The following is a 23,400-nucleotide window of genomic DNA, read 5'->3' on the forward strand; positions in this document are numbered from 1 at the left end:
AGAAGAACCTCGAGCGTCATACGTCACGACTATATATACGTCAAATGCCCGGATGTCGGTCTTTTTTTCTAGCTGAAGGTAACTGTGGCTTTCGTGTCTGTTTTCTCCAAATACAATCTGTATTAATCCGAATCATCCGATCGTAAAATCTCACTCTGGATCATATATGAATGTTTTAAGATACATATAACGCTAGTAATAGAGGATATTTGTGGATGTAACGTTAGTGTGTGTTTTAACGGACATTATAAGTGTTCGGTGCGCGCTGAGGCCTGAAACCGGGTCTGTGTGAACCCGAACAGGGATTTTGTGTTATTATTCGCATTAAAGACGTGTAAAGTCGTGCGTGACTGGTTGTCATGTAAATATAGTGTTGAATAGTTTATATAAGGATGTTTCTAAGTCTATATAGGTGTTTATGTATGTGCTTTAGCCTGTTAGCAATGCTACATCAGGTCACGTTGAGTTACTGCAGCACCATGCTGAAGAATATTTTATATATATATATATATATATATATATATATAATACAAGTTATATTTATATTAATTTAAGTGTTGCACGATTAACAGTCTCCATATGTGACGTTTAAAATATTTGTAATGGTAATTACTGTCTAATGTAAGATTTCGCATTGATTTGTGGGTATATTGAGTAAAATGGCTGTCCTGATGTTGTTGAAAGGCACTGTTGAGATGTCAATATTACAGTATATTTATATATGAGAGAGAAATACAGTAATTAAAGTGGTGCATGATTAACAGTATATGTAACATTTAAAATATTTGTAATGTTAATTGCTGTCTACTATAAGATTTTGTATTGATTTGTGAGTGTTTAGTAAAATAGCTGTGCTGATATTGTTGAAAGGCACTGTTGAGATGTAAATATTACAGTGTGTATATATAAGAGAAATACAGTAAAGTGTTGCACGATTAACAGTCTCTATACATGACGTTTAAAATATTTCTAATGTTAATTGCGGTCTACTATAAGATTTCGCTTAGATTTGTGAGTATATTTAGTAAAATAGCTGTGCTTTTGTAATTAAAAGGCCTTTTTAAGATGTCAATATTATAGTATTTTTCATAATAGATATATTTTCTGATCTCAGAGTAATGGGTGTCTTTTTGCACACATGCATGTTTTAATATCTACTGTATTTTCTCAGATGGCTGAGGGCGATAAGAAGAAGAAGAAGGTCTGCAAGCATGGCAGCCGTAACCCCGTCCTGGTCCGGGGTATCGGCCGCTATTCCCGGTCTGCCATGTACGCTCGCCGGGCCATGTACAAGAGGAAGACTAAAGCTCCTGTGACGAAGGTGAGTTTTTGCAGGATCAGATCGGATCAGAATGAACTCTCAGCTCAAGGCTGGTGTGTTTTATATCGGTCTGTCGTCTGTCTTTCAGATTGAAAAGAAAATCAAGGAGAAGACTCCCACCACAGTCACCAAAACTGTCGGTGGAGACAAAAATGGAGGCACCCGTGTGGTCAAACTGCGCAAAATGGTGAGCAAAAGACTTTTATGACCAAATCTCTGAGGTTTTAGGAAGTGATTTGGGTCCAAGTTGGTTTAACCATGAAAGTATACAATCTTGCTCCATTTGTGGTCATTTTGAACCCTCCTTAACTAGTGTGTAAAATTAGTTAGTTTAAATAAAAACCTTTCTGAGTAATATTTACAATGTTTTGATAGAAATTGGATAAGTACACTACCAGTCAAAAGTGTTTGAACGGTCATATTTGTGAATAGAGAGCCTGCATTTATTTGACTCAAAGTACAGCAAAACGGTGCAATTTTGAAATATTTTTACTATTTAAAATGTTTTATGTTTAAATATATTTTGAAATGTAATTAATTTCTGTGATCAAAGCTGATATTTCAGCATCTTTACTCCTTTTATAAATCATTCTAATATGCTGATTTGCTGTTCACGAAACATTTTTGACTTATTATATTGTCAATATTTAACAGTTGAGATGCTTTTTTTCAGGATGAATGGAAAGATGCAAAGAACAGCATTTTTCTGAAATAAAAAGCTTTTGTAACATTAACTATATCGTTCAAAAGCTTAGAATCAGAATTACATTTTTTTTGGAGAAAGAAATTATAGAAATGAATACTTTTTTATTTAGAAAAGATGCTTTAAATTGATAACGTGATGGTAAAGACATTTTAATATTTTATAAAAGTTTACTATTCAAACTAAATGATGTTCTTCTGAACTTTTCTATTCATTTAAAAAAAACAAAACAAAGTCTATTCAGCTGTTTTCAACAATGTTTTTTGAGCAGCAAATCAGTATATTAGAATAATTTCTGAAGGATCATGTGACAAGTAACTGCTAAAAATTCAGCTTTGTAATCACAGAAATAAATGACATTTTTAAATATATTCAAATGGCTAAAACAATTACTGTTTTTGCTTTACTTTGGATCAAATAAATGCAGGCTTGGTAAGCAGAAGATACTACTATTAAAAAAAAAATACAAATCTCACTGTTCAGAAACTTCTGACTGGTAGCGTAGACTTCATAAATTTAATAATTTAATCCATCCATCTATCTATTTCAAAGTAGTTCATGCCTTTAATTGATGTAATGGTTATATTGAGAATATTTTCCTTCATCTCAGTATTGAAATAATGAGACTACAGATTAAAGAATAAAACTAAAACAATTCAATTTAAAGACTTTAATAAATTGTTAGATTAGACGTTACAAATAATAATCTTTTGCTTGCATCATGGCTTATAAGGCATAAATTAATGATTTATAAAAATTAGTTTAATTAAATTTGGACTGCCCTGGACCACAAAACCAGTCATAAGGGTTATTTTATTTTCAAAATTGAGATGTATACATTAGTTGAAAGCTGAATAAATGAGCTTTCCATTGATGTATGGTTGTTTAGGACAATATTTGGCTGAGATACAACTATTTGAAAATCAGGAATCTGAGGGTGCAAAAAATAAAAATATAAAGAAAATCGCCTTAAAAGTTGTCAATGTAGATCTTAGCAATGCATATTAATAATCAAAAAGTAAGTTTTGATATTTACTCTAGGAAATGTACAAAATATCTTCATGAAACACAATTTCTACTTGATATCCTAATGATTTGTCTATTTCCTGCATTTTGTGTCCAGCCCCGTTACTACCCCACAGAGGATGCGCCCCGTAAAAGGCAAAGATTCGGCAAAAAGCCCTTCTCTCAGCACCGCAGGAAACTGCGCAAGTCCATCAAACCCGGAACGGTCCTGATCCTGCTGACCGGACGCCACCGCGGAAAGGTGCATGCACGTTTCTTCATCTTTATTACCATTTCTCATATACAATTGAGGTCAAAAGTTTACGTACACCTTGCAGAATCTGCAAAATGTTAATTATTTTTACAAAATATGTGACCCTGGACCACAAAACCAGTCATAAGGTTAAATTTGACAAAACTGAGATTTATACATCATATGAAAGCTCAATAAATAAGCTTTCTATTGATGTATGGTTTGTTAGGATAGGACAATATTTGACTGAGATACATCTATTGGAAAATCAGAAATCTGAGGATGCAAAAAAATCAAAAATACTGAGAAAATCACCTTTAAAGTTGTCCAAATTAGGTTCTTAACAATGCATATTACAAATCAAAAATTACATTTTGATATATTTACAGTAGGAATTTTACAAAAAATCTTCATGGAACATGATCTTTACTTAATTTCCTAATGATTTTTGGCATAAAATAAAAATCACAAATTGACCCATGCAATGTATTTTTGGCTATTGCTACAAATATACCCCAGCTACTTAAGACTGGTTTTGTGGTCCAGGGTCACATATGAGATCATACAAAATAGGTTTTTTTTTTTTCTAGTACTGACCTGAGACTTTTACATATAGACCACAAGAGACAATAATAGTTGAATTTTTAAAAATGATCCTGTTCAAAAGTTTTCATGTGGTTGATTCTTGATGAGTATATATATATATATATATTATTTTTTTTTTTTTTTGTTTAGTGATAGTTGTTCATGAGTCCCTTGTTTGTCCTAAACGGTTAAACTGTCTGCTGTTCTTCAACAAAATCCTTCAGGTCCCACAAATTTAGTTTTTCAGCATTTTTGTGCATTTGAACCCTTTCCAACAATGACTGTATGATTTTGAGATCCATCTTTTCACACTGAGGACAACTGAGGGACTCAAATGCAACTATTACAGGAGGTTCAAACACTCACTGATGCTTTAGAAGAAAAAACAATAGGGGGGTGAAAACTTTTGAACAAAATGTAAATAAGTATTGTATTTTTTCCATTGAGTCCTGCACTTGCAAAGATAAAATAAGTTACATTTACCCTAATCTTCAAATCGTTCATCTTTCTGGGATCCCAGAGTGATTTGGATCTCAAAGCACAGCATTCAGTAACTGAACAAAGTCTCTCTCATACATCTACACCGTCAAACTCCTACGTGTGAAACGCAGATGCTCTCCTCCCACACAAACACTCGTGTTGACCGTTCGTTCTGCTCAAGTGGGTTAGGCTGCACTTGATATTTAAATTTCAAGAGGCTCCTATGAGGACTAACAGTGAATCTGTTTCCTTCTGCAGCGTGTGGTCTTCCTCAAGCAGCTGGGAACTGGTCTTCTCCTCGTCACCGGTACGTAGTCATCGCCTGATGCTGAAGCAATAGAAGGGGGTTTTGTTGCAGTTTGAGGAGTAAATAATTAAACGGCGTCTTTTGTCTCTCTCAGGTCCTCTGGCTCTGAACAGAGTGCCCCTGCGTAGAGCTCACCAGAAGTTCTGCATCGCCACAAACACCAGTGTGGACATCTCTAGCATGAAGATCCCCAAGACGCTCACTGACACCTACTTCAAGAAGAAGAAGCTGAGGAAACCCAAGCACCAGGAGGGAGAGATCTTTGACACAGAGAAAGAGGTAAAAAAGCTATTCCAGTTCACTGAATGCTTTCTGTATGGAGGTTTTGGGAAGAGTGCAAACCTGATTGCTCTTGTTTTACGTTCTTGCAGAAGTATCAGTTGACAGAGCAGCGCAAGGCCGACCAGAAAGCAGTGGATTCTCAGCTGCTTCCTCTGATCAAGAAGGTTCCTCAGCTCAAAGGATACCTGCGCACCACGTTCTGCCTGTCTAGTGGTGTCTATCCACACAAACTGGTTTTCTAAAATGCAAATAAAATCTGTGTCAATCCAGAACACTTTCTGTGCTGCTTTATTTGCGTCATTTTATGTTTCATAAGGATTTAATCACATGGGCATTAAATTTGTTTACAAATGAATCTATAATTGCAAATTCATTATTTGATACTTTAATGAGCAATAAAGAGAAAATTGAAGTAATTAATAAATGGTTCAAATAAAAAAAAAAAAACACACCCATGCAATAATGGTGGAATTTCAAAGTGATATAAATGCATAAACCCTTTATTACCGTTTCTCATATACAGTTGAGGTCAAAAGGTGATATACACCTTGCAAAATGTTAACTATTTTAATGAAATGAGAGGGATCATATGAAAATGCATGTTATTTTGTTTACTACTGACCTAAATAAGATTTCACATAAAATGTTTACATATAGTCCACAAGAGAAAATAATTTTTTTTTTTTTTTTTTTGGTTTAGTGAGTTGTTCATGAGTCCATTGTTTGTCCTGAACAGTTAAACTCACTGCTGTTCTTCTGAAAAATCCTTCAGGTCCCACAAATTCTTTCGTTTTCCAGCATTTTTGTGCATTTGAACCCTTTCCAGCAATGACTGAATGATTTTGAGATCCATCTTTTGACACTGAGGACAACTGAGGGACTCATATACAACTATTACAGAAGGTTTAAATGCTCACTGATGCTTCAGAAGGAAACACGATGCATTAAGAGCTTTTGAAGATGCATTAAGAAAACTTTTGAACAGAATGAAGATGTGCAATTTTCTTATTTTGTCTAAATACCTTTTTGTTTTTCATTTAGTACTACTCTACAGAAGCTACTTGCATGTTTCCCAGAAGACAAAATAAGTTACAAAGGTTTTCCCTCTTAATGCATTGTTTTTCCTTCTGGAGCATCAGTGAGTGTTTGAACCTTCTGTAATAGTTGCATATGAGTCCCTCAGTTGTCCTCAGTGTGAAAAGATGGATCTCAAAATCATACAGTCATTGTTGAAAGAATTCAAATACACAAAATGCTGAAAAAGCAAAGAATTTGTGGGAACTGAAGGATTTTTCTGTTCAGGACAAACAAGACACTTAAAAACAACTATCACTAAAAAAAAAATAATAATAATTCAGGTAACAACAAAGTATTAAGAATCAAGTGTATGTAAACTTTGAAATTCCACTATTTTCTCTTACAGACTATATGTAAACATCTTTAATGTGAAATATCTTATTCAGGTCTGTGCTAAATAAAAAACAACATGCATTTTGTAGAATCCTTCTTATTTAAAATAACATTTTGCACATTCTGCAAACTGTTTTTGTCTCATACCAGATAACAATTCTGAATGTTAGCTGGTTTGTAAAAAGCTACTTAAAAATGTCTCTCTTAGAGGATTTTCCAAAAAAAAAAAAAAAAATCTGTATGTTTTCTATAAATAGCTTTTAGATATCTCATTGCAGTCAGCTTAAAACAAATAGTTTATTAATTTACAGTGCTTTGAATTTCTAAATCTGTCTGCTTTGAGCTTCATCTTCAGTGAAATTTTTAGGCTTAATGAGCGCAGTGTGTGTTTACACCCTCTATTCTGTTGTGCAGGTGTGATCGTTCTTAGTAGAAATGGTATAATTATATGGATACACAAGTATTCACACACATATGCATCTCATTGCTAGTTTTAATCTTATTGCTGCGTTCAACACTATAGACCGTGACTCATAGATCGATTACAAAACTATATAGGTATTCAAGGGCAGGCTTTAAGATGGTTTAGATCAGGGGTGCCCAAACTAAAAAACTGGATGACCAATAATTTTCTCCTATTAAATTCAGATAAGAGATATTACTTATTGGACCAAAAAACAATACACAGAATCTCTTGGATTACAATTTGCATCTTGACAGATGTACTGTTATTTCCTCTACAGTCAAAAATCTATGCATTATAGAGAGCAACTCATCTTTTGAAAATCATATTTCCTGTGTTACAAAAACAGCATTCATCCATCTTAAAAACATTGCCAAGCTAGTCCTTACCAGGTCAAAAAAATATGATCATATTACCCAAATTTTACAGTCTCTCCTCTGGTTACCTATTAGGTTCCATATCAGTTACAAAATATTACTACTTACCTTTTGCAACTTGATAAAAAAGTTTGTCAAGACAAACTTTAGGTTGGCTTGAGGAAGCCTAGCTTGAACGTTTAAAGCAGTTGTAAAAGCTTAAGGTTTTGAACTTTATATAGATAGATTATTAGCATGTTGCTAGCATGATTTGAATGTAGTTAACATGATTCTAACATTTTTCTAGCATGTTTAGTACATTTCTAGCATGATAAGCAAGTTGCTAGCATGGTTCTAGCATGATTAACAATATGTAAGCATGTTGCTAGAATGTTTCTAACATGATTAGCAAGTTGCTAGCATTACTAACAAGTTGCGAGCACGTTTCTAACCTGTTTCTATTATGATTAGCAAGTTGCTAGCATGTTTCCAACATTATTAGCAAGTTGCTAGCCTGTTTTTAACATGTTTAGCAATTTGCTAGCATGTTTCTAACATGATTATCAAGTTGTTAGTATGTTTCTAACATTATTAGCAAGTTGTTAACATGTTGCTAGCGTGTTTCTGGCATGATTAACAAGTTACTATCATGTTTAGCATGTTTCTAGCAAGTTTCTAGCATGTTTCTAGCATGATTAGCAAGTTACTGGCATGTCATTAGCATGTTTCTAACATGATTAGCGAGCTGCTAGCATGTTCCTAGCATTACTAACAAGTTGTAGTACATTTCTAACCTGTTTTTATCATGATTAGCAAGTTGCTAGCAAGTTACCAACATGATTAGCAAGTTGCTAGTATGTTTTTAGCTTGTTTCTAGCATGATTAGCAAGATGTTACCACATTTCTAGCATGATTAACAAGTTGCTAGCATGTTTCTAGGCTGACCAGCAAGATGCTAGCATGTTTCTAACATAATTAGCAAATTGATGGTATGTTTGTAGCATGATTATCAAGTTGCTAGCACGTTTCTAAGATGTTTCTAGCATGCTTAGCAAGTTGCTAGCATGTTTCTAGGCTGACCAGCAAGTTGCTGGCATGTTTCTAGCATAATTAGCAAATTGCTGGTATGTTTCTAGCATGTTTACCAAGTTGTTAACATGTTACCACCATGTTTCTAGCATTATTAGCAAGTTGCTAGCACATTTCTAACATGTTTCTAGCATGATTAGCAAGTTGCTAGCACGTTTCTAGGCTGACAAGCAAGTTGCTAGCATGTTTCTAGGCTGACCAGCAAGTTGCTAGCATGTTTCTAACATGTTATTAGCATGATTAGCAAGTTGCTAGTATGTTTCCAGCATGATTACCACATTATTTACATGTTATTAGCATGACTGACAAGTTACTAGCATGTTTCTAGCATGATTAGCAAGCTGCTAGCATGACTAGCAAGTTACTAGCATGATTAACATGTTACTAGCATGATTGTAGTTGCTAGGCTTGGCTAGATAGCTCAATAGATTAGAACTAATAGATAGAATGGAAGTTTGTTTGAATGAATTGGAAATATTACATAGAAGGGATTCTGGGAGTTTAAATTTGAATTTTGACAGTTGGAGTTTGAATAGTGTTGGCTCATTTGTACATTCCGTCAATGTAAGTCTATGGGATTTTGATGATTTTTACTCTTCAATTTTATGAAAACTATAAATCGGATCAGTCTGAAAAGATAGAGAACACTAAGTCAGAACTTTCTGAAGAGCTGGGCTGAGTTTGATGGTTCCAGCTTGAAATCTCTAGGAGTAGCAGCATTCAGAAACTTAGTCTGAGAAGAATAATAATAAAAAGCTTAAAGGAACATTCCACTTTTTTTGGAAATAGGCTCATTCTCCAACTCCCCCCGAGTTAATAAGTTGAGTTTTACCGTTTTGAAATCCATTCAGCCGTTCTCCTGTTCTGGCGATATCACTTTTAGCATAGCTTAGCATAGATCATTGAATCCTGTTAGACCAATAACATCGCGTTCAAAAATGACCAACAGTTTCGATATTTGTCCTATTTAAAACTTGACTCTTCTGTAGTTATATTGTGTACCAATACCGGTGGAAAATGTAAAGATGCGATTTTCTAGGCCGATAAGATTAGGAACTACACTCCCATTCCGGCATAACAGTCAAGGAATTTGCTGGTTATTTTTGAACGCGATGCTATTGGTCTAAGAGGATTCAATGATCTATGCTAAGCTATGCTAAAAGTGATATCGCCAGAACAGGAGAACGGCTGAACGGATTTCAAAACGGTAAAACTCAACTTATTAACTCGGGGGGAGTTGGAGAATGAGCCTATTTCCAAAAAAGTGGAGTGTTCCTTTAAGTAGCAGATCAGTAGATTGGCTTTCTCACATGAGCTTCCTTCTGGATCCAACCCTTACAAAGATCTAAGATGACCAAACACCTGAGAAGAGACGATGCCAACCCCTTAAACACAGAACTACCAAATTTTGCTGTAAGTTGTACTGCAATTTTACATCAACTTGACATAGTCACCACTTATAAGCTACTACTAAATATATTGTAGAAACTTAAATTTTCTGTAAAGCTGCTTTGCAACATTTGCATTTGCGTTGCTATATAAATAAAATTGAATTGTTTACACCCTCTATTCTTTTGCACAGGTGTGATCGCTCTTAGTATAAATGGTATAATTATATGAATACATAAATGTTTTATAGCAACCCATTTTTCCTCATGAGTCAATACTACGCCTAGCTTCTATTAATCTTAATTTGTTTTCAATAAGATGCACGGCTTGAATCAAATATGACTTTAAAGTTTGTTAGATGTAAACTGACGTAAGACTTCAGCAAATATATATAATCATTATTAGTTATTAAAATAATAAACATGTAAACATTAGAATCTTATTTTTTGTCTGTCATTGTAATTATTTTCCATTGTTTAAAAATATTCACAATTTATTAGTATTTATTAATATTCACACACACATATTATATTTTTTCCCCTCCTTCAATACTGAACATTGTTGGCAAATATTAGTTATTAAAATGATTAACTTATTTAAAAATGTTAATATTTGAATTGTGTTTTTACCTTTTTATTATAGATTGTCATTGTAATTATTTTCAATTGTTTAAAAATATTCACAATTTATTAATATTTAATAATGTTCACACACACATACTATATTTTTCTTTTCCCTCCTTCAATACTGAACATTGAAAATCGAGTTGGAAAATATTAGTTAATAAAATAATTTAAACATTTTAATATAATAATTGTATTTTTTACCTTTTTGTTATAGATTTTCGTCATTGTAATCATTTTCAATTGTTAAAAAATATTCACAATTTATTTATATTTAATATTCACACACATACTATATTTTTCTTTTCCCTCCTTCGGTACTGAAAATTGAAAATCATGTTGGGAAATATTAGTTAATAAATTAATCCAATTATTTAAACATGCTCATATTAGAACTGTTTCAATTGTTTAAAAATATTCACAATTATTATTAATATTTTTTCCCTCCTTCAATACTAAAAATTGAAAATATTAGTTACTGTTAATATTAGAATTTTATTTTTTACCTTTTTATTGAAGATTGTCATTGTAATTATTTTCAATTGTTTAAAAATATTCACAATTTATTAATATTTAATAATATTCACACACATACTATATTTTAAAAGCCAAGACAAGAAACTGGAGGCGAAAAGCCAAACCATTTTGCTTTAATTAAAAAACCGCAGGTGACATAAAACGCTCAAACCGTGTATAGAAAACAAAAATAAATACAAGTGTTTCTTTATGGCATTTCCCTCTCACACAGGCCTTTTCTAAACACAAATCAGAACGAAAGGAGAAGCAGCCGAGAGAAGGAAGGCAGGTCCCAGTGCAGGAATGGTTCGCCTCGTCAGTACAGTCAGTTCATAATGGTCTGTTGAAATGAATGGGTGCCGTCGCTCAGCCTGATTTGAACAGCAGGATGGCCACCTGACCCAGGTAGAAGTAGATGAAATGTTTGGTCTCGTGAGTCACGTAGCTGCCGAAATTCCTCCCCACGATGCAATGCCAGGTGGGGTTGTACTTTTTGTCAAACTCCTGCAAGGAAACCACAAGATATTTCAGAGTTTTTCTTGTTCAGCGAAATAAATATTGCTAATAAAAATAATATTGCTAATAATAAGCCTTACAGAGAAAATCGAATGCCTATAATGTAATACGAGTTAAAACTATGCCTAGCTTGAATTATTCTATATAAATGTGACTTTCAAGTTTAAGTTTGTTCGATTTAAACTGATTTTAGACTTGAGCAAATCCACAGCAAGTTAGAAAAGTGCCAATAATGTTCGTGAGTTTGAGAAACATAATTACATACGGGATGTATTATTACTAATATAATCAATATTATTATTAAATCAAAATAAAATACATCAAATAGATTTTATGCATTCTTTTTAGCATTTTGATTAAGTATATTTTAATATTAAATAATGTTCATATATATTCTTAATTCATGTTTTTAATTAAATTAAAATAATGCTAAAAAATACAATCAAATATTTTTCAATACGTTGTTCAATAAATTAAGTAATTTACATTTTTTATAAATTATTTAAAATGTAAAACCTAATATATAATTCATAGAAATAGATTTTTATGTTTTTAGCATTTTAATTCAGTTAGATTAGATTAATATTACTCATATATATTAATAATTCACATATTGAAAAAATATCTAAATTAATCAAAATGCTAAAAATACATCACATAGATTTGCGTTTATTCCTTTTGGCATTGCCATTGAAATATACAATACTATTATTTAATTAAGTTATTTAATTTACGTTTTCAATAAATTATTTAAAATTTAAATTAAAAACCTAAAAAACAACTAATAAGTTAATAAAAAAATGATTTAATCCTTTTAGCATATTAATTCAGTTCAGTTATATTACTTTATTATTCATATATATTATTATTCACGATTAATTCACAATTAAACTGAATTCAAATACAGAAGAATACATAAAATCAAATATTATCATTCAAAAAATTCATTAAAATGCAAAAAATACATAAAATATTATTTAATAAGTTATTCAACATTCAATAATATTATTCAATAAGTTATTTACATTTTCAATAAATTATTTAAAATTGAAATTAAAAACCTAAAAACAACTAATAAATTAATAAAAATTTCATTTCATCCTTTTAGCATTTTAATTCAGTTCAGTTATATTACTTTATATTATTCATATATATTATTATTCACGATTAATTCACAATTAAACTGAATTCAAATGCAAAAAATATATAAAATCAAATATTATCATTCAAAAAATTAATTAAAATGCAAAAAATACATATAATATTATTCAATAAGTTATTCAATACTATTATTCAATAAGTTATTTAATTTACATTTTCAATAAATTATTTAAAAATGTAAATTAAAAACCTAAAAAACAACTAATAAATTTAAAACTTTTTTTGTCCTTTTAGCATTTTAATTCAGTTTAGTTATATTACTTTATATTATTCATATATATTATTATTCACAACTGAACTGAATTCAAATGCTAAAAAAATACATAAAATCAAATATTATCATTCAAAAAAAGTTTAATAAATATAAATTATTTACATTTTAAATTACATTTTACATTTTTAATTAAAAGCCTAATAAAATTATAAAAATAAATGTGTATGTTTTTAGCATTTTATTCAGTTAAATTATTAATTAATAATATTTACATATATTATTATTAATTTAATAATTCACCATTTTTAATAAATTAATTTTAATTAAAATGCAAAAAATATTGGTTTTCAATAAATAAATGAACAATTTTTTATTAAAATGTCTTGAAAGTTGGGTTATTTTATTTAATTAATTATGTTTAATTTATAATATCCATATATTTCTAACTATTTCTATTTTTCAGCCCATAAAGTATTCTTCCGCCCACCAAAGCAACATGTACCTTCTTGATATAGGCGGCGATGTCCTTCTCAATATTGTACTTCTCGAGCGCCTGTGTTGCGCACTCCACAGCGTCCTGCTGCATCTCCTCAGACATATCTGCATTCTTGATCACTGCCTTTCTGTCCGACATGGTTGATCTGAAAAGAGAGAGGCAAATTAATTTAATCCTGAATGAATGAGTTAAACAGGGCTCGATCCGAGCAACACCCTCTGACGCACCCTATCCCGGGCTCATCCTGCTTTCTGCCCTGCCCCAAACCCACACTTCCAAGCATCTGCTGACTGCGATGGTGACACTGGTGAAAGATGGCCAGCCAGGCGTCAGAGTTGGGCCGCACCAGCCAGGCGGATGGGTGTTATATAATATCAGCACATGAGATCCTCACAGCCTTTATTCCATCTTTATTGCATAACATCACGTGGCATATTTTGCCAGGTTACTGTTGCCATGGTCACCTGAACTAAAGGCTGTACTCAGCACCACAGATTATTACACCAAACTTGTGATACTTATTATGCTCGTGGAACTTTTTATTGATGAAACAAAACATTTTTAACTTATTAAATCAAACTGGCTTTTGAGATGTTTGTTTTGATCAGTAAACGCTAAATGAATGGTGCCATGGTTATTTTTAGAAATAAGCAACACTTCGCATCACCCTTTTAATTTTAAATGAAATAATTATACATCTTAATTACTTGGTTATTTTAATAAATACTATTATTTGAATTCATTTTATTTATATTGTGCAAACGGTCAACTCGGGCGAACATCGCTCACTCCGAGCGAAAAAAAAACACACAAAATATTTCGTTCCAAAGTCTAATATGCATTGCAAACTGCATTAAACGAACAAAAGTAAAAGTTTTACCTTATTTATGTGCCGATTTCTTGAGACGGAGAGAAAAGCGACTCACTCGCAGCAACCGTGATGCTCCCGCTGAGTGCTTGACTAAAAGTAATGTAGGTGTGTAACTGCCGTTGGCTCCTCCCGCTCTCGCTTCCCATTGGCTGTCGCTGCCATGCCCTGCTCTGCGATTGGCCGGCTCTGCAAGAGTCTCGCTGCAATGTATGCCTGCATTTTATTTCAGACCGTGATGCCTTGCGTCTAAGACGCTTCATTGGTCTCTATAGCAACAAAGAGTGAATTCTCTTCCAGAAAAAAGGCGGGCACAATTGTGTTCCTATAGATGTTTGAGAGTGTTTAGTTTTTTTTTCTTTAGAAATATATGAATGTTAAAAGCTAACATTCATATATTTATAAAAGTTTATTAAAGTAAATCTAAAAATCTAAAAATAAATATGATTTGAAAAAAAAAAAGTTTTTTTTGAGTATCATATGCTTTTATATGTAGCTTGATATAGTGAGAATATGGAGAAAAAACTGCTTTAGCAAATGCAATTTGCTTCAGATACTGAAATTTATTCAAATCAAAAAGTGATTAAATTCTGATGCATTTAATGTAAATGAGATCTATATAAGCAGATAGATACCTACATAAAATGATATCAAAATCATTCCTCACTCTATATCTCTCATACTTGGTAAGATTGTATTTATGCATATAATGCAATGCAATACAATGATGATTGAGAGATAAACATTTTCAAAAGCCTGAAAATCAGATTTGAGACATCTAAACATGATTTCATAGAAAAGTAAGTGTTTGTCTTGAAATATTACAAACAATATCAAAGTTATTTTATCTTAACTATAAAAATCTGTAAAGATTTGACAGCAAAAAGAAACGTGGAGCCCAAGCTGAAGGTGGTTGGTGTATATGTAACCCCTCACACCCGAGTCCCACCACACCCGCTCCGAGCGGGTCTCGAACTTGGGTCTCCAGCACAGGAGGCAGACGTACTAACCATATGGCACTAACTAAGGAAGCTAAATATACCCAAGACATGTTACTTTTTTTTTTTTTTTTTTTTTTATTAATGCCTGAACAGATAGTACAAAAAGAACATTGCCAAGGGATCACATACAAATCCATAAAATAATGACAAATAATTTTAAATTAAACAATACCAAGATGTGTTACTCGTATAGTTGTGAATGGAGAAAAATGCAACGCTCATTATGGCCGCGAAGCCCCGCCTAGTAAAGTCAGAGCGTCACTGCAGCTGCCGTTAGAAGTTCTGGTTGCTATAGATACGTGTGCTCAGTACTGCGCATGTGCACAGGCTGATCTAGCCTGAAAAACAAGTGCTGCGTCCCAATTCGCCTACTTATACTACGCCCTAAAAGTATGTACTCTTTTTGTGAAGAAAAAGTACATACTTTTGAGTATGTAGCAGAATAGTAGGCGAGCTTTGGGACATACTACTTCATCATAACTGCTTCTTTAACGGACGCTCTGTTGCTTGGTTACCTGAATCCTGTCACTGTTTAAACTGCCCTGTCAATCATCACAGTTAACATTATCTACATTTCGCTTAATTTAATTTCCTTAGAGGCACGTTCTTTCAGGAGTCTTTCATGCCGAGAACTCTGCTCGTGTTTGCATTTAAACGTTAATGACCAAACCTATCATTATAAAGTTCATAATGTTGCTGCACATGAAATATAACGAGGATAACATTTAAAATATATATTTTTTATCAGGTTACACACTGATTATTTATCACTCAAACCCCTTTCTCTACCTGTCCGTTGTTCGCACATTTCCTCCATTTTTGTAGTTTTTTAACACTTTTTATGCGTGTTTGTAGTTCTAATCGAATCCTCGTTCACCGCGCAATGTGTTGTGGGCAATATTAGCCGTTAGAGTGTGCATTGATCCGCACTTCGAATTCTGAAGTGAAGTAGTAGACCATCCGGGAATCTTTGGAATACTTTTTTGAACATACTACGATTTGGGACATACTAATTCTATTTTCGAATACTATTTAGGACAGATAGTATGCGAATTGGGACGCAGCAAAGCTTTTTCCTGAGTAAACGATGACCGCCGCCATTACGAATTCTAACGTCAGATTGAATGCTTTTCTGTTCCGGTTTCCATAGGAACCCATTCAAATAGCGTCCATCTGTTTTTAATGTAGCTAACGTCCGCTGCTTCGTGTCATCTACACACTCATTAAAGTGAGGCACTGACAAATGACGGTCATTGCGACATTGCCAAGTGATGGCACTATGGAGCCATGTGCTTTTAAAAAACATTTTAATAGGTTTAACATTAGTTTATTAGCTCGGAATATACCCTAATTTGACTAGAAACAATGCAGACCGGAAATGCAAAGCATTCTTTCAGTTAAGAGTCGGACTTACTTCCGTGTTCAGGAAAAACGTCTATAGCCTATTGGAGCACAAGGAACAATAGCTATGAGGCATATTCTTGTCAGATTTCATTGGTAATTTAAAATATGAAATTTAATCGTAAGCTTGGTGAATAGTTTTTGAAAGTTTGATGGCTGTATCCGAAATGGCCCCATATACCCTCAAATAGGGCACTATTTGAGGGGACAGCCATTTTAAGTGGTGTTCGAAACCATAGCAAAGACTATAAAATGCCTTAAAGGGACTTTGACTATAGTAGACGTTTTCGAGTGGACTCATTCAATCCCACAATGCACTGTAAAAACGAGTGTACAACCGATGTACACTCAACGGCTATTTGAATTCCCGCGTCTCGCCAGAAGATGGCGCCACAGCTGAATCACCCATCCTTCATTTTAAAACGAACTCGTCCACGGCGTAACACAGGTACAAATTTTTTGTAAACTGATTATTAAATTGTTAAACTAGGGTTTATACGTAATTTTAGTGACAGAGTAGGCCCTACATGATGAATCCTTTAATCTTACTACTGGAACTGCCCGTTTCAAATGATTATTAAACAGCAAGATGCAAACTATGCAAAAGCGGCAGTTCTTCCGGTGCACTAGTGTCTGAATTCACTCACTCGTTTTCATTCACTCCTTCAAGTGAACTGTACGAGTGGATTAATGAAGGGGAATAGTAAATAGCGAATAGGGGTCAATTTCAGATACAGCCAGTGTTTCCCCATTCAAATAAATAAGAGCTTTTTTTTGACTGCAAGGCAAAATCTAAAACAACAATAAACAGCACTGCATAGAAATACAATAAAATAAAAGAAGGAAAGAAAAAGAAAATAAATAAATAAATAAATAAAAACAGCACCTCAATCAGTAAGAAAAATATCGTCATATGCCTTAAGAAACTTGTTCTTGTTATCATGAAAAAGAACTGAACAATAAGCAAAATCTCTGCGAGAAAGACATCAAATCTAGGTAACATATTAAGAAATTTGGATTTATGAATAAAAAATTTACAATGCAAAACAAAAAAATTAACAGCAAGTTCAGTAGCATGGTAAATAAATAAGAGCTGCACACCACCTCATTGCTATGGATGATGTCAGCATACTTACTAATTATGCACACTGTGATTGGCTGATAGGGAAGGAGTCTCTGTCAGAGATTTATTCATAGAAATATTGTATAATATATATAATATTGTACAATAACAGCTGTTACTTCTTGCCTAGTCTCGCGTAGCCAGACCTTTCTTTTGTCTGCCCTAAAGATGTAACAGTTGGTATTGTAGTGCACATAGTAACCAAAGCTTTCCCCCATAATGCAGTTCCATTTGGGCTGATGCTTTCTGTCAAACTCCTATATAGAAAAATACTGTATTAAAATTCCACTAAACCCTCATTTACAAAAAACCACAATAGAACACATTTTACTGTAGTGAATAGTTACAAGTCACATCAATAAAATACAAACCAAGGAACTCATATTAACCTTCTTGATGTAGAGAGCACTGTCTTTAAGAGCACTTCGCTCGCATCACTCATTTCTGTTTTTATTATCTCAGTCGATTCCATGGTTGATCTGCAATCATAAACTCAGATTTTGTTTTAATAAGCAGGTATGATAAATAAACAAAACTGAATCTAAAGATTAACACATTTTTTTGTAATGGTAAAACAACTTAAATGAACCCTAGATTTTATTCAGCATTGAGACTTACCTGCTGCTATGATGGCCACAATGCAGAAAATCAGTGAACAGGTCCTTCTCAAAAAAATAGCATATTGTGATAAAGTTCATTATTTTCTGTAATGTACTGATAAACATTAGACTTTCATATATTTTAGATTCATTACACACAACTGAAGTAGTTCAAGCCTTTTATTGTTTTAATATTAATGATTTTGTGTTGGATAAATTAAAGAAACATTAAGTGCATCTTTAAGTAAATTATATAACAATAATGAAACAAAAGAAATTAAATCATTAAAATCACTATTAACTGTATCTCCTGCATGTGGCTGCTGACTATGTTACCTGCCAGGATGATTATCGTTAACTAAAACTAAAAACTAAAACTATATTATATATATATATATATATATATATATATATTGAGATGCACCTGTGTGTGTATATATATATTGCAGTCTTTCAAAAAAAAAAAAATTATGCTTGATTTTCCGTTTTTCAAATCATGTCTACAGAATGAATAAACGACTTCAATTTTCGATCTCTGCACAGGCGGGAATAAAACATCCCTTTCCGCTGATTGGTCAACCAAACATTAAACCGTGCAGTCATTATGCCCAGTTTTGGAATCTGATTGATTGATTGCTTCTTTGGACATGTTTCTTTTATACAGGTAACAAGATGAGATTAGGAGCACTCCCTTTAAGAGAGTGCTCCTAATCTCAGTTTCTTACCTGTTTAAAAAGACACATGGGAGCCAGAAATCTTGTTGCTTGATAGGGGATCAAATACTTATTTTAATTATTAAAATGCAAATCAATTTATAACTTAAAAAAAAATGCGTTCTGTCTCTCACTGTTCAAATAAACCTACCATTAAAATGATTTCTTTGTTAGTGGGCAAACTTACAAAACCAGCGGGGGATCAAATAACTGTTAAACTGTAAAATGTTGTTTTAAGTCTTTCAAATTCATTCTATTTGTAAAGGCTGGAATACACTACACGACTTTTAAAATCTGAACAGATTTTTTAAACAATAGGCATCGTACACTTACCGAATTTGTAAACTGTGACAGAGGAAAACTAGGATAATACACTAGCAGACTTTGAATTCGTTCTGATCACAACAAACTCATGCAGAAACGTGCGCCTTGTTGCTAGGAGACGCATAACAAATGAAAACAACATGCGTTCTAAAATCAGCTGAAAAGATCAAACATGTTTGATATCCTCAAAGTCCTTTTAAGACAAGTCATGTCACTCGGCGGCCATCTTTGAAATGCCTCTCGGGCATACAAGTGCAGCTCCTATCTCTTTGAATGGGGAAACATCAATTTCTCCAAAACTGTTTGCCAAACTTACGATTAAATTTCATATTTGAAATCTCCAAAGAAATCCAACAAGAACTGCCTCATAAATATAGTTCCTTGTGCTTTAATAGCGTTAAAAAACGCTTATTTTTCCGGCTGGATGAGCCAGTGCGCATGCGCAGTACTGAACACACGTCTTAGAGCGCCAACTGTTTCTATAGCAACCGGAACTTCTCACGGTAGCTGCAGTGACGCGCTGACTTTACTAATCAACGATTGGCTCTTTCACTAAGAAGGCGGAGCTTTGCGGCCATGATGACCGTTGCATTTTTCCCCATTCAAAACTACACGAGTGACATGTCTTTGGTATTCTATAGTCTTTGATATCCTCCAACTGGCTGGAATCAAAGTCTGAAGCTAAAAAATCGAAGTCTGTGACCATCATACACTACGCGATTTTCTATGAAATCTGTCAACTCAAATCTGCAGACTTGCTCTGACTTTCAGAACTAGCCTCAACTTCTCCAGACTGTAAACCGACTGCAAAAAATCATGTGGTGTATTCCAGGTTTTAGTCTACGAAACTAATGCTATCACTGGCATAACTTACAAAAGCAAAGAGTCCTACAGAGAATGACAAATTCATAAAACATTTATTCATACAACCATAGCACAGATTTTTTTTCTTTTCCAGCGTAATCATGCAATACAGCTAAAACAGCTGACCCTAAGTTCTTAGTGCATTTACACTTTATTATAAAATGAGTTTGAACCGTTGCTGTCGCTCAGCTAAGGCTTGAAGAGCAGAATATATTTTTCGCCATCAAAGATGCAGACATCATATTTGCTTGGAATGTGGCAACCAAAGGTCCCCACAATGCAGTACCAGTCGCCCTGATGCTTTCTGTCAAATTCCTGCAAAGAAATAGACAGTTCCACGATTCCAACTCACAATTTGCACAGTAGTGAATGAACTATTAAAATAAAGGAACTCGTATTAACCTTCGCAATGTATTTAGCAATGTCATTGTGCTCTTTGTACTTATAATCAGCCATAAGGACACACTGGAGAGCGTCCTGCTGCATCTCTTCAGTTATCGTTGCATATTTGACCTCATAGGATTTTTTCGCCATGGTTGTTCTGTAGAACAAATAATTTGTTTTAATGAGAAATTTATTAAATAAAACAGCACAGAATCTCAAGAAAAACACATTTTTGTTATGGTTCACTATTCAGCATTGAGACTTGGCTTGCTGCCAATTATGACCAGGATTTGTTGGCCCATATTATCGGTGAAACCAAACTAATATATTCTATACAAAACATGTTTTAATATACTTAAATATTTAAAAGGAAACTTCTCTCTTTGTCTTACCTTGTTTATATGGTGATTTCACAGGCACAGTGTTTGTGACGCTCCAGTTGTGTAAAAGTAAAACTAAAGTAAATGTGTAACTAGTCTCAGCGTCATAGACCGTGGGCTGAACGTCTGATTCATACGGCATACTTAGCGGGAAACACTGTTTCGAAGTCTTCATCGGTGTGGTTAAATTATACCGGATTTCCGGGAGACACGTGTGTTGCATTCTTTAACGTTTTTAGTTTTAGTTTTTTTAGAACTTGTAAAACATATAAACAGGCAAATGAGACATGGATGTAGTCCTACAAAGAACAATCATAAAAATAAGGATAGAAAGCTAACGGTCTGGATTTGCATACATCAAATTATGGTATTATCCACACAGAAAAGAAAAGCACAAAAATAAAATTACATCTTAGAAAAGTTGGCACTCTTTTTGTTATTTGTAAGTCTTACAAGAGAATCCAAGTCAGCAAGAAAAAGGGGAACAGACAGAGGAGATTTAAGCCATTTTTGCTTATGAATTAAGAATTTTGCATTAAATTTAAGGAAAATTCCAACATATTCAGCAGATAATAGCTTTGGATTTTCAGGACAAAGGTCAAACATATGGGTCACATGCTACAAACATGTGCTTAAGTAAACCCATAATTTGTTGGTTATTTTTGTTTGTTTCCTCAACAAAACCACAGAACGAGCAAGACTCATCAACATCAGACTTGGAAATAGACAAATTTACAGGATACATTTTATGAAGGATTTTATTATGAATCTCCTTAACCTTGTTAGATATACAAAATTTACTTGGCAAAAACCAGGCCTTTCTCCAATTTATGTTTGTTATTAAGGAACCCCAGTAGAATTTTCTTCTTGGAGTAATCTTTCTCTTTGTCTGATATATTTGGGAATATGTCTGTTTTTGCATTTCTGATCTAAGATATCAATACCAATAAAACGTAAAGCTGGATAAACACTGTTGCTTTTACTGAATTTAAGGTGATTTTTAATTAACTGGGTTAAGCCTACTGGTATAGCTCTCATCAAATGATTATATTCCTTTCGTGGGACTAGAAAATTATGGAGATTCTTAAATTGTTTGTAAATTAAAATATTACCAGATTAATCAAACACAGATAGAATTATGTTCAAATTGTTATTAAACCATCTGCTTTATCCATTTTATTCCAAAGAGAACTTTGTGGGGGGAAAAACATGGACAAAACACAATTTCCATGAAAGAAGACATTGCTGATGGAAGTTACACTTAAAAATAAAGGTGCTTTATAAGGTTCTTGTCACGTTTCATGAAATCCAATGTGTTCTTCATGTCACGTATACTTGTGTACATCTGTGTGTTACATGTCTCCTTGTGTTTCTGGTCTTTGTCATTGTTCTGATTTGGTTTCTCCCATTGTCTCCCCCCATCTATCTGTCTGATTTGATTTAGTCCTCATTACCCTCACCAGCTGCTGCCTATTCACACACCTTATATATTCTCACTGAAATCTCTCCTGTTTGTCAGATGGTTGTTTCGATGTCATTTGGTGTCGTCCTGTTCATTATTCTGTTCATTTCATCCTGTTTCATTGTTTTGTCTACCCATCTCATCTATTCAATAAACCGGTTTTACCTGCTATTGTTTCCCTCTCATCTCTCCGTGACAGAACCATCTGACCAACTATGGAAGCAGCAGGTTCTCCTCCCTCCACGTGGGAGGAGATCATCCGGACTAACATCTCTCGGATGGATGTTCAGGAAAAGAGCATGAATGAGTCAGGTCAGACTATTCGTGCTCTTGTGGCGCAGGTGACCGAGCTCACCCAAAAGGTCCATCAGCTTCAAGCTCCCGCTGCGCCGACCACACCGCCAGTCCCACTCGTACCAGCCAGTTTTGTCTCCCAGTCAGAGCCCCGTCTTCCAACACCGGAGCTCTACATTGGTGAGCCGAACTTCTGCCGAGCTTTTTTAATGAAATGCTCGATGTATTTTTCTCTGCAACCCAGCAGGTTCCTGGAGGAGCAAAGCAAGGTGGGGTTCGTGCTCACCCTGTTGGCTGGGAGAGCAGCACTGTGGGGAACAGCGGTGTGGGAGAACCAAGACCCTTGCTGTGCCTCGTTCCTGGCTGTCTTTGACCACGCGGTCGCGGGCAGAGAGGCCGTGCGGGTCCTGGCGGATCTCCGACAGGGGGAGAGATCCGTCTCTGACTACTCTATTGAGTTCCGGACCCTGGCGGTGGAGTGCCAGTGGAACGAGGAGGCGCAGTGGGATATGTTCCTGCATCGGCTGGCTGATCGCATCCAAGATGAGATCTACGCCCTGGACCTATCCGCCACCCACAACGGACTCATCGACCTGGCGCTGCGGGTAGATGCTCGACTCTCCCGAGCCGAATGGCGAAAGTTATCCCTTCGGCTTCCCCCTGGGGAGGGATCTACACCACGAGCCAGCGGCGGAGACGTGGTCAGCCCCGTCTTCGATCATGAGCCCATGCAGGTGAGGCGAGCTCGGCTTTCCCGGGAGGAGAAGGAGAGGCGGAGATCCCAGGGTCTATGCCTATACTGTGGAGCATCTGGCCAC

General features: G+C 34.3%; 2 protein-coding genes and 1 long non-coding RNA gene across 3 annotated transcripts; 1 reads left to right on the forward strand and 2 right to left on the reverse strand.

Annotated features, from left to right (window-relative positions):
• Window positions 1–1,143: 1,143 nt before the first annotated feature.
• On the forward strand, window positions 1,144–5,208 carry rpl6 (ribosomal protein L6). The gene is made up of 6 exons (XM_073818865.1): window positions 1,144–1,321; window positions 1,410–1,508; window positions 3,148–3,291; window positions 4,606–4,654; window positions 4,749–4,933; window positions 5,026–5,208. The coding sequence occupies exons 1-6, from the start codon at window positions 1,172–1,174 to the stop codon at window positions 5,176–5,178; spliced, it is 780 nt and encodes a 259-aa protein (XP_073674966.1). The 5' UTR covers window positions 1,144–1,171; the 3' UTR covers window positions 5,179–5,208.
• A 5,692-nt stretch (window positions 5,209–10,900) lies between these two features.
• Window positions 10,901–14,146, reverse strand: dynll1 (dynein, light chain, LC8-type 1). The gene is made up of 3 exons (XM_073819405.1): window positions 14,050–14,146; window positions 13,176–13,314; window positions 10,901–11,286 (listed from the first exon to the last, which is right to left on the reverse strand). The coding sequence occupies exons 2-3, from the start codon at window positions 13,305–13,307 to the stop codon at window positions 11,149–11,151; spliced, it is 270 nt and encodes an 89-aa protein (XP_073675506.1). The 5' UTR covers window positions 13,308–13,314; window positions 14,050–14,146; the 3' UTR covers window positions 10,901–11,148.
• A 5,950-nt stretch (window positions 14,147–20,096) lies between these two features.
• LOC141287806 (uncharacterized) lies at window positions 20,097–20,964 on the reverse strand. Its single transcript, XR_012339533.1, has 3 exons — window positions 20,839–20,964; window positions 20,465–20,603; window positions 20,097–20,377 (listed from the first exon to the last, which is right to left on the reverse strand). It is a non-coding gene; the product is annotated as an uncharacterized lncRNA (long non-coding RNA).
• Between the last annotated feature and the right edge of the window lie 2,436 nt (window positions 20,965–23,400).

This window comes from Garra rufa, chromosome 15 (genome assembly GCF_049309525.1).
Source record: "Garra rufa chromosome 15, GarRuf1.0, whole genome shotgun sequence".
NCBI lineage: Eukaryota > Metazoa > Chordata > Actinopteri > Cypriniformes > Cyprinidae > Garra > Garra rufa.